General features: G+C 41.0%; 1 protein-coding gene across 1 annotated transcript in view; it reads right to left on the bottom strand.

Moving 5' to 3' along the window:
* The window catches only part of cntnap5b (contactin associated protein family member 5b), a 67,252-nt gene that overhangs the window by 53,592 nt on the left and 1,160 nt on the right, over positions 1-12,500 (bottom strand). Inside the window, exons 2-3 of the mRNA XM_060911958.1 lie at positions 10,283-10,430; positions 915-1,118 (exon numbers count right to left, since the gene is read on the bottom strand). Coding sequence (XP_060767941.1) covers positions 915-1,118; positions 10,283-10,430 — 352 coding nt within the window. The remainder of the gene's footprint in view (positions 1-914; positions 1,119-10,282; positions 10,431-12,500) is intronic.

Below are 12,500 nucleotides of genomic sequence, written 5' to 3'. Positions count from 1 at the left end.
GGCATGTCTGTTGAATATCACACTAAACCGTTTTATGATCATCGTCACGTTCCGATCTGTTTCACCGTATAAAATAAATCATGAGTCAAAAACTAATTTTATTTCCTGAACAACGAACAAACATTTTTCTTCATAACTCATTGTAGCATGTGATTTCAGTCACGGGACACGAGGAAACGGAACACGAGACAGTTTTCCGGGGAAAATTCTGGAAAAGTCTGGAATTCCGGGTCATTCCTTTCCACATCAGACAGAAATAGAATATTTAAGGCTGTAAAATATTTTATTTAGACCTTCCCTTATTCGCTCGCAGGAGCATCACCTCCATGGTCATATTTCATGGTTTCTGTTTTTAAGAAATATTTAACACTTAATAATATTTTCAAAAATTAGCAAAAAACTGAACACAGCAATTCTGGAAAGATTTTATGAGGAACAAAGAAGAAAACTTGAGATTAAAGCTGAGACAAGGGCAAGTTTCACTTTGGGGAAAAAAAACTAATGGTAAGATTCTTTCTTTCTCTCCATCTGTCTGTCTGTCTCTCTCTATGTCTCTCTGTCTCTCTTTCTCTCTCTCTGACTCTGTCTGTCTCTCCCTCTCTCTCTGCCTGCCTGTCTCTCTCCATGTCTCTCTCTCTCTCTGTCCCGCTCTTTCTCTCTTTGCCTGTCTGCCTGTCTCTCTCTCTCTGTCCCTCTCTTTCTCTCTCTGTCTCTCTCTCTGTATCTCTCTGTCTGTCTGTCCCTCTTTCTTTCTCTCTGTCTATCTCTTTGTCTTTCTCTGTCTCTCTTCCACTGTCTATCTGTGTCTCTCTCTCTCTCTCTCTGTCTGTCTGTGTCTCTGTCTGTCTCTCTGCCTCACACACTCTTGCTCTGGGGAAGGAGCCGGTTGGGAGGGCGGAGCTCCCCGGACTCACCCAGGTTGATGTGTAAGGCCAGACGGCCGCGCTGAAGCTCCAGCGTGATGTAGTCTCCTCTCTGACCCTCACCATGGACCAGGACGCCATCCGATCTCGCACTCTTAAACTGCAGAGAGATGACGTCCTTCACCGTGCTCGTGGACTTCTGATTGAAGCGGTACAGCAGAGCGCTCCTGCCGTCAAAATCGGCCACGTCCGACTCTGAGGAACGACAGATTTTACTTCCTGAAATCCAGTTTCTTGTGTCTTTATGAGAATAAACTATTACAGCAGAATCCAATCTGAGCACCGAGTTCAATACGGAGCAGAATCTAATCCGAGAGCCCAGCTGTTAAGGCAGAATATACTGGGACTTTTAAAGTACAATTTACAGACTGGATTTTAGACAAACAAACCTGTGAGCATCTGCAATCGTGTTCAGTCTGGGACCTCCCTTGTGCGTGTACTGTAACTGTATGTTGCACGCCCAGGGGAGTTTGCATGTTTATATAATCGATATATATGCAGTCATGTATACACATATGTGTGTGTGTGTACATGATTGTACACATTTATATGGTTTTGGCTTTTTTATTTATTGGTCTGTTGTGATTTTGTGATTTTTTTATGAACTTATATTGTTAAGCATTTTATGTTTCCTGTTTGGGGACTACGGATGGAATTTAGCATTTTTGCTAATTCCGGTGTATTTACACTGCGTATCTCATGTATGCAGTGTTCATTTAATATGCATTGTCCCGTCTAAATAAACAAATAAATGAAAAATGAAAAAAAAAGAAAATATGATCTAACACTAGAGCAAATAAATCAAAATCCAATCTATGCACAGAGCTATTTAATCTAATCCAAACTCAAAGGTCCCAAAGCAGAATCTAATCTAATCCAATCATAATGACGCTACAGGAGCAGAATCTAATCTAATCCAATCATAACGACGCTACAGGAGCAGAATCTAATCTAATCCAATCATAATGACACTACAGGAGCAGAATCTAATCTAATCCAATCATAACGATGCTACAGGAGCAGAATCTAATCTAATCCAATCATAATGACACTACAGGAGCAGAATCCAATCTAATCCAATCATAACGACACTACAGGAGCAGAATCTAATCTAATCCAATCATAATGACACTACAGGAGCAGAATCCAATCTAATCCAATCATAACGACACTACAGGAGCAGAATCTAATCTAATCCAATCATAACGATGCTACAGGAGCAGAATCTAATCTAATCCAATCATAATGACACTACAGGAGCAGAATCCAATCTAATCCAATCATAACGACACTACAGGAGCAGAATCTAATCTAATCCAATCATAATGACACTACAGGAGCAGAATCTAATCTAATCCAATCATAACAACGCTACAGGAGCATAATCTCATCTAATCCAATCATAACGACACTACAGGAGCAGAATCTAATCTAATCTAATCCAATCATAACGATGCTACAGGAGCATAATCTCATCTACAGTGGTGCTTGAAAGTTTGTGAACCCTTGAGAATTTTCTATATTTCTGCATAAATATGACCTAAAACATCATCAGATTTTCACACAAGTCCTAAAAGTAGATAAAGAGAACCCAGTTAAACAAATGAGACAAAAATATTATACTTGGTCATTTATTTATTGAGGAAAATGATCCAATATTACATATCTGTGAGTGGCAAAAGTATGTGAACCTTTGCTTTCAGTATCTGGTGTGACCCCCTTGTGCAGCAATAACTGCAGCTAAACATTTCCAGTAACTGTTGATCAGTCCTGCACACCGGCTTGGAGGAATTTTAGCCCGTTCCTCCGTACAGAACAGCTTCAACTCTGGGATGTTGGTGGGTTTCCTCATATGAACTGCTCGCTTCAGGTCCTTCCACAGCATTTCGATTGGATTAAGGTCAGGACTTTGACTTGGCCATTCCAAAACATTAACTTTATTCTTCTTTAACCATTCTTTGGTAGAACGACTTGTGTAATTTGGGTCGTTGTCTTGCTGCATGACCCACCTTCTCTTGAGATTCAGTTCATGGACAGATGTCCTGACAGTTTCCTTTAGAATTCAATGGTATAATTCAGAATTTATTGTTCCATCAATGATGGCAAGCCGTCCTGGCCCAGATGCAGCAAAACAGGCCCAAACCATGATACTACCACCACCATGTTTCACAGATGGGATAAGGTTCTTATGCTGGAATGCAGTGTTTTCCTTTCTCCAAACATAACGCTTCTCATTTAAACCAAAAATTTCTATTTTGGTCTCATCCGTCCACAAAACATTTTTCCAATAGCCTTCTGGCTTGTCCATGTGATCTTTAGCAAACTGCAGATGAGCAGCAATGTTCTTTTTGGAGAGCAGTGGCTTTCTCCTTGCAACCCTGCCATGCACACCATTGTTGTTCAGTGTTCTCCTGATGGTGGACTCATGAACATTAACATTAACCAATGTGAGAGAGGTCTTCAATTGCTTAGAAGTTACCCTGGGGTCCTTTGTGACCTCGCGGACTATTACACGCCTTGCTCTTGGAGTGATCTTTGTTGGTTGACCACTCCTGGGGAGGGTAACAATGGGCTTGAATTTCCTCCATTTGTACACAGTCTGTCTGACTGTGGATTGGTGGAGTCCAAACTCTTTAGAGATGGTTTTGTAACCTTTTCCATCCTGATGAGCATCAACAACGCTTTTTCTGAGGTCCTCAGAAATCTCCTTTGTTCGTGCCATGATACACTTCCACAAACATGTGTTGTGAAGATCAGACTTTGATAGATCCCTGTTCTTTAAATAAAACAGGGTGCCCACTCACACCTGATTGTCATCCCATTGATTGAAAACACCTGACTCTCATTTCACCTTCAAATTAACTGCTAATCCTAGAGGTTCACATACTTTTGCCACTCACAGATATGTAATATTGGATCATTTTCCTCAATAAATAAATGACCAAGTATAATATTTTTGTCTCATTTGTTTAACTGGGTTCTCTTTATCTACTTTTAGGACTTGTGTGAAAATCTGATGTTGTTTTAGGTCATATTTATGCAGAAATATAGAAAATTCTAAAGGGTTCACAAACTTTCAAGCACCACTGTAATCCAATCATAACGACGCTACAGGAGCAGAATCTAATCTAATCCAATCATAATGACGCTACAGGAGCAGAATCTAATCTAATCCAATCATAATGACGCTACAGGAGCAGAATCTAATCGAATCCAATCATAACGACGCTACAGGAGCAGAATCTAATCTAATCCAATCATAACGATGCTACAGGAGCAGAATCTAATCTAATCCAATCATAACGACGCTACAGGAGCAGAATCTAATCGAATCCAATCATAACGACGCTACAGGAGCAGAATCTAATCTAATCCAATCATAACGATGCTACAGGAGCAGAATCTAATCTAATCCAATCATAATGACGCTACAGGAGCAGAATCTAATCTAATCCAATCATAACGATGCTACAGGAGCAGAATCTAATCTAATCCAATCATAACGACGCTACAGGAGCATAATCTCATCTAATCCAATCATAACGACACTACAGGAGCAGAATCTAATCGAATCCAATCATAACGACGCTACAGGAGCAGAATCTAATCTAATCCAATCATAACGACACTACAGGAGCAGAATCTAATCTAATCCAATCATAATGATGCTACAGGAGCAGAATCTAATCTAATCCAATCATAACGACGCTACAGGAGCAGAATCTAATCTAATCCAATCATAACGACGCTACAGGAGCAGAATCTAATCTAATCCAATCATAACAACGCTACAGGAGCAGAATCTAATCTAATCCAATCATAACGACACTACAGGAGCAGAATCTAATCTAATCTAATCCAATCATAACGACGCTACAGGAGCAAAATCTAATCTAATCCAATCATAATGATGCTACAGGAGCAGAATCTAATCTAATCCAATCATAACGATGCTACAGGAGCATAATCTCATCTAATCCAATCATAACGACGCTACAGGAGCAGAATCTAATCTAATCCAATCATAACGACGCTACAGGAGCAAAATCTAATCTAATCCAATCATAATGATGCTACAGGAGCAGAATCTAATCTAATCCAATCATAATGACGCTACAGGAGCAGAATCTAATCTCAGTACAGAGCAGAATATGAGCAGTTTCCAGAGCTAGAAATCAGAAAGCAAATTAGATAAAGCAAAGTGTCGATCTGTTATTCGGGTTCAGACAGTTCACAGCTGCGGTTACACGCAGGTCTGGGGTCTGTACAGAACCGGAGAGAAGCCGGCAGAGAACTGGAGCACAGCAACGCTTCTGTCTGAGTCAATTCACACCTCTGAGAGAGAAAGAGGACAATCTGTCACTCTCTGTATTTCTCCACTGCAGACCAAATTCAATCTGCACCTCCAGAGGACTCACACACACACACACACACACACACACACACACACACACACACACACACACACACACACACACACACACAGGTTGGCCTTGACGGACACTGAAAATAGAAATCAGTCAGTGTGTGTCAGCGTCAGGTAAATATTCTCAGTGGCATAAATAGGACGGTGAGCTGGGGTGACTTAGAAACACACACACACACACACACACACACACAGAGTTCAGACATATCTCAATTTCTTTCCTTATCTGCCTGGTTAGAGGTGGGCGGAGCCTCACTGGGAGTAAGTGATCTCAAGTAACCTGCTTATCGTTCTGGTGGGCGTGTCTACAGTTTTCACTTGTGGGCGTGGCCTGTCCAGCGATTTTTCATTCCAATGAGAAACATTAGTACCTATACGGTATACAACTTCCAAAGCTAATGAGTTCAACACAAATTAACTAATGCTCTAATCAGTGTGAAAATCGAATCGTGTGTGTGATTTACGTGTTACATGTTCGGTTTCGTTCTCAGATTCGATTAGCAATAATCTATAACATAAATATTACATAAATTAGTAGAATAAGGCAACCATTTCCAATGTGTAGCCTCTGTTGCCATGGTTACAAATTTTAAAATGCCCTTGTGACACCATTACATCATTCACCAAAGATAACGTCAAGAGACATGCACTCACCGGCCAGGAACACCTGTACACATGCTCAGGCATGCAACAATCCGAACAGCCAATCACGCGTCAGCATCACCGTACATAAAATAACGAGCCGAGCCTCAGGTGTTCCTATTAAAGTGGCCAGTGAGTTGATTTGATCTTTGGTGAATTAAGTGACAGAATCATAAGGACTTCTTTTCAAATTTGTAACCATGGCGACAGAGGATTGAAGAGCTACGAGGAACGGAGCATCGCAAAACCTCACAAGGCCATAATTTATTCTCTTTCACACACACACACACACACACACACACACACACACACACACACACACACACACACACACAGCTATCTACTGATTTCTATAAACCTTGCCTGAAGATCTTATTAGAAACCCACAAATACATTTTGTGTTGATTTATTAGTGTGATAAAGCTAGCAAGATACTCTCACAGCAACGTTATCGAGCAGTGACACACACACACACACACACACACTTGTGTGGTCCGCTCTTGTGGTTTATCGTGTTTGATCACTGTGGTAAACTGAGCTGCCCTTCACACTGCTGCTTTCTCCTCAACATCGGAGCCAAACTCCAGAGGTCAAAATCAACACACACACCGCAAATACATCTCAGGTTCAACTATGGGGATATAAAAACCTGGGCTACATGAGAAGCGCTAATTGCTAAAACAAATGACTTTGAAAAAACACACTTTAGTCTAAAGATGCTAATGATACACATGTAGGAAGCCATGAGCGCGCACGTGCACACACACACACACACACACACACACACAGGGGCGCAGATAGGATTTTTGAACTGGGGGGACTGAGCTGTCAGCAAATGATTCCATTTTGTGTAAATGCATACAGTATATGTACTGAAGCTTCAATATACATTAGAATTGTGAGTTTTCTAACTGAATGAACATTGGTAGACAAAGGCCTACCTGGTCAACACTAGCCATACATGATCAAATTGTTATTTGTCTGGTATGTTAATCACACTCCAAAACTTCATGTGGTGGTGTAGTGGTTAGCGCTGTCGCCTCACAGCAAGAAGGTCCGGGTTCGAGCCCTGTAGCCGGCGAGGGCCTTTCTGTGTGGGGTTTGCATGTTCTCCCCATGTCCACGTGGGTTTCCTCCGGGTGCTCCGGTTTCCCCCACAGTCCAAAGACATGCAGGTTAGGTTAACTGGTGACTCTAAATTGAGCGTAGGTGTGAATGTGAGTGTGAATGGTTGTCTGTGTCTATGTGTCAGCCCTGTGATGACCTGGCGACTTGTCCAGGGTGTACCCCGCCTTTCGCCCGTAGTCAGCTGGGATAGGCTCCAGCTTGCCTGCGACCCTGTAGAACAGGATAAAGCGGCTAGAGATAATGAGATGAGATGAAAATTGAAATGATTCACACTCGTGCCTTCATGTAAATGATTAGAAACATAAAATGTGTATGAAAACAGAAGTATAAACACTTGAACAACAGATTCACACAAATAAAAATAAAAAGTATTTTTTCCAGTAAACAAAATTGGTAGAAAAAAAAAATTCCCTCTGCAGCCAAACAAATTTACCATCTAGAAGCAGGCTCAATAGGTCCCAAAAACATCTCTCCGCCGCTCCCCAGTTTAAAAACTGGGACATCATGGAACATGGAATTTAAAAAAAAAATGGACAGTTAATGAAATGAAATGAAAACCCCAACGTTTATGCCGGTAGATGTTAGATTTCAATGTTTTCCCGACTTCAAACTTCCAACTTACAAGTACAACTGAACGCACCATTAGTCGTAGCAGAAACACCAAATGGATGAGCTGTGCAGTGTTATTAACCGAGAATTACGTGGAAAATTAAACACCTTGCTTTCCCAACTCTGCAAGGATCTGCTCCAGCCTTTCCCCTTCTTGAATCAGTGCAATGTGGATTGATCACTGACAAGGCTGCTGCTGCTGCCATTTCAACTTTGTGCTGCAATGTAAGTTAGTCTAACTAACGGAACATTAATCCTCACTTTTTCTACCTATGTTTGGCGCCTTACGTAGGGACGGTGGGGGGGGGACAGATAGGGGTCACTATAAATCTGGGGGGGACATGTCCCCCCCGTCCCCAGTGCCATCTGCGCCCTTGCACACACACACTGCTAATATGAATCAATTACAACCCTGATTCCAAAAAAGTTGGGACAAAATACAAATTGTAAATAAAAACAGAATGGAATAATTTACAAATCTCAAAAACTGATATTGTATTCACAATAGAACATAGACAACATATCAAATGTCGAAAGTGAGACATTTTGAAATTTCATGACAGCAACACATCTCAAAAAAGTTGGGACAGGGGCAATAAGAGGCTGGAAAAGTTAAAGGTACAAAAAAGGAACAGCTGGAGGACCAAATTGCAACTCATTAGGTCAATTGGCAATAGGTCATTAACATGACTGGGTATAAAAAGAGCATCTTGGAGTGGCAGCGGCTCTCAGAAGTAAAGATGGGAAGAGGATCACCAATCCCCCTAATTCTGCACCGACAAATAGTGGAGCAATATCAGAAAGGAGTTCGACAGTGTAAAATTGCAAAGAGTTTGAACATATCATCATCATCTACAGTGCATAATATCATCAAAAGATTCAGAGAATCTGGAAGAATCTCTGTGCGTAAGGGTCAAGGCCGGAAAACCATACTGGGTGCCCGTGATCTTCGAGCCCTTAGACGGCACTGCATCACATACAGGCATGCTTCTGTATTGGAAATCACAAAATGGGCTCAGGAATATTTCCAGAGAACATTATCTGTGAACACAATTCAGCGTGCCATCCGCCGTTGCCAGCTAAAACTCTATACTGTAGTTCAAAGAAGAAGCCGTATCTAAACATGATCCAGAAGCGCAGACGTCTTCTCTGGGCCAAGGCTCATTTAAAATGGACTGTGGCAAAGTGGAAAACTGTTCTGTGGTCAGACGAATCAAAATTTGAAGTTCTTTATGGAAATCAGGGACGCCGTGTCATTCGGACTAAAGAGGAGAAGGACGACCCAAGTTGTTATCAGCGCTCAGTTCAGAAGCCTGCATCTCTGATGGTATGGGGTTGCATTAGTGCGTGTGGCATGGGCAGCTTACACATCTGGAAAGACACCATCAATGCTGAAAGGTATATCCAGGTTCTAGAGCAACATATGCTCCCATCCAGACGACGTCTCTTTCAGGGAAGACCTTGCATTTTCCAACATGACAATGCCAAACCACATACTGCATCAATTACAGCATCATGGCTGCGTAGAAGAAGGGTCCGGGTACTGAACTGGCCAGCCTGCAGTCCAGATCTTTCACCCATAGAAAACATTTGGCGCATCATAAAACGGAAGATACGACAAAAAAGACCTAAGACAGTTAAGCAACTAGAATCCTACATTAGACAAGAATGGGTTAACATTCCTATCCCTAAACCTGAGCAACTTGTCTCCTCAGTCCCCAGACGTTTACAGACTGTTGTAAAGAGAAAAGGGGATGTCTCACAGTGGGAAACATGGCCTTGTCCCAACTTTTTTGAGATGTGTTGTTGTCATGAAATTTAAAATCACCTAATTTTTCTCTTTAAATGATACATTTTCTCAGTTTAAACATTTGATATGTCATCTATGTTCTATTCTGAATAAAATATGGAATTTTGAAACTTCCACATCATTGCATTCTGTTTTTATTGACAATTTGTACTTTGTCCCAACTTTTTTGGAATCGGGGTTGTAGAAGGAGATTTACAGGAAAGCACAGTGTCAGTCACTAACAACACACACACACACACACACACACACACACACACACACACACACACACCCCTAGCATCCTGCTCACGCTTTACTAGTAATCTCACTTGTGATTAGTGAATAGAAAGTTACAGCTAGTATGTCAATGTAAATCTTGAATGCTAATAAACTTTAGATAAAAATAATGTGTGTGGGTGGGGGGGCAGCTAGCATGAAGATATGCTAATAGAAATAACTGTAGAATGCTAACTTCGCCTCAGACTCAGGATGGAGGAGAATAGAGCTCGCAAACAGACTGCTGATAAATACACTTTGTTTTAAAAACATAGGGAACCTGCTCGCATAAACAGGACAACAAGTGCAGGAAAACTGCTGTGAAGCTACGCAGCTAGCATGAAGACTGCTAATCACAACATCTGATTCAGGGCACAGAAACGCAGCTAGCATTCAACAATACAGCTAACATAAAGAGGATGTTTTTGGTCTTTTTTACTTTTAAATTACTGGCATAAGCAAGTGTGTGTGTGTGAATTCCGCGCTCACTGTAGGAGCAGCCGTACGCTTCTACTCGCAGGCCGATCCAGCCCTCAGCGCTCCAGTCCTGCGGCCGGAAACGCAGGTATCGTGTCCGGATGGAGTGCGGCAGCTTGTGATGGACCACACCATCAGCGTCTGTGTTTCCTGGGAAAACCTGAAGAAAAACAAAAACCTTCTGAAACAGAAAAAAGACAGTCACCGTTCCGACAGGGAAATACGAGAGAGAAAAATGGAATTCTCATCCTTTCACTGGGGAAAAAAAAAACATAATTCCTACCTTCCAACTTGAAACAGTAATTCCCACCTACATACTGAGAAAAATTATAATTTGCAATGTCTGAAAACACAACTGAAAAGATGACATGTCATAATTCCCACTTTCCAAACAGAAAAAAAAAAAACTCGCAATAATTCCCACCTACACAGTGGATAAAACCAAAACCACAATTCCCAAATCGTGGGAAGAAACCATAATTCCCATCCAACTGGAATTTAAAATAAATAAATAAATAAATAAATAATAAGAAGAATAAATCCCACCGTCTGAGAGGAAATTGCACGTCAGAATTTTTTCTTCATATCAAATAACAATTTCATGCAAATGTACACTACCGTTCAAAAATTTGGGGTCACTTTGAAATGTGCTTATTTTTGAAAGAAAAGCACTGTTCTTTTCAATGAAGATCACTTTAAACTAATCAGAAATCCACGCTGGGCGGCACGGTGGTGTAGTGGTTAGCGCTGTCGCCTCACAGCAAGAAGGTCCTGGGTTCGAGCCCCGGGGCCGGCGAGGGCCTTTCTGTGCGGAGTTTGCATGTTCTCCCCGTGTCCGCGTGGGTTTCCTCCGGGTGCTCCGGTTTCCCCCACAGTCCAAAGACATGCAGGTTAGGTTAACTGGTGACTCTAAATTGAGCGTAGGTGTGAATGTGAGTGTGAATGGTTATCTGTGTCTATGTGTCAGCCCTGTGATGACCTGGCGACTTGTCCAGGGTGTACCCCGCCTTTCGCCCGTAGTCAGCTGGGATAGGCTCCAGCTTGCCTGCGACCCTGTAGAAGGATAAAGCGGCTAGAGATAATGAGATGAGATGAGAAATCCACTCTATACATTGCTAATGTGGTAAATGACTATTCTAGCTGCAAATGTGTGGTTTTTGGTGCAATATCTCCATAGGTGTATAGAGGCCCATTTCCAGCAACTCTCACTCCAGTGTTCTAATGGTACAATGTGTTTGCTCATTGCCTCAGAAGGCTAATGGATGATTAGAAAACCCTTGTACAATCATGTTAGCACAGCTGAAAACAGTTGAGCTCTTTAGAGAAGCTATAAAACTGACCTTCCTTTGAGCAGATTGAGTTTCTGGAGCATCACATTTGTGGGGTCGATTAAATGCTCAAAATGGCCAGAAAAATATCTTGACTATATTTTCTATTCATTTTACAACTTATGGTGGTAAATAAAAGTGTGACTTTTCATGGAAAACACAAAATTGTCTGGGTGACCCCAAACTTTTGAACGGTAGTGTATATCGATGAGATTTTTTTGAAATGCGTTTTGAAATGGTTCGAGTGTGGGTTTTATAATTTTTTTTTGAAATTTAAAAAATAGTTAATTCATTTACAGAATATATCCCACGGAATCCTGACATTCCCTTTAATAATGATGTTTCTGTGCTTCATTTTCCCAACAACAGATTCGAGTTTCATCATGATGAAAACTAAATCCTGAAATGTTTTAGTCCGATCAGCGAGCACGATCGTCACTGTTCATTTGTAATTTACACGCTAATTTAAAAATAACAGTTACTGTATTACTGTTTACTACAACAACTACTACTACTACTACTAATAATAATAACAATAATAAACCTACTGTACTTAACTCCGCCTCTTACTGAAAACTTTCCTTTTCATAACTTTCTCCAGTCATGGCAAGTTTCCTTTTTTCAGGGTAGATTTTATTTGTTTCTTACTTTTCTTAATTTGTGCACCTTTTTCTGGGTTGTCTCACAGTAATGGGTTCAGCTGCTGATGTACACTACCGTTCAAAAGTTTGGGGTCACCCAGATAATTTTGTGTTTTCCATGAAAAGTCACACTTTTATTTACCACCATAAGTTGTAAGTAAATACCACCACATTAGCAATGTATAGAGTGGATTTCTGATTAGTTTAAAGTGATCTTCATTGAAAAGAACAGTGCTTTTCTTTCAAAAATAAGGACATTTC

Source organism: Neoarius graeffei, chromosome 27 (assembly GCF_027579695.1).
Source record: "Neoarius graeffei isolate fNeoGra1 chromosome 27, fNeoGra1.pri, whole genome shotgun sequence".
Lineage (NCBI taxonomy): Eukaryota > Metazoa > Chordata > Actinopteri > Siluriformes > Ariidae > Neoarius > Neoarius graeffei.
The sequence above is the reverse complement of the archived record's forward strand: the minus strand, read 5'-3'. Positions and strand labels throughout refer to the sequence as shown.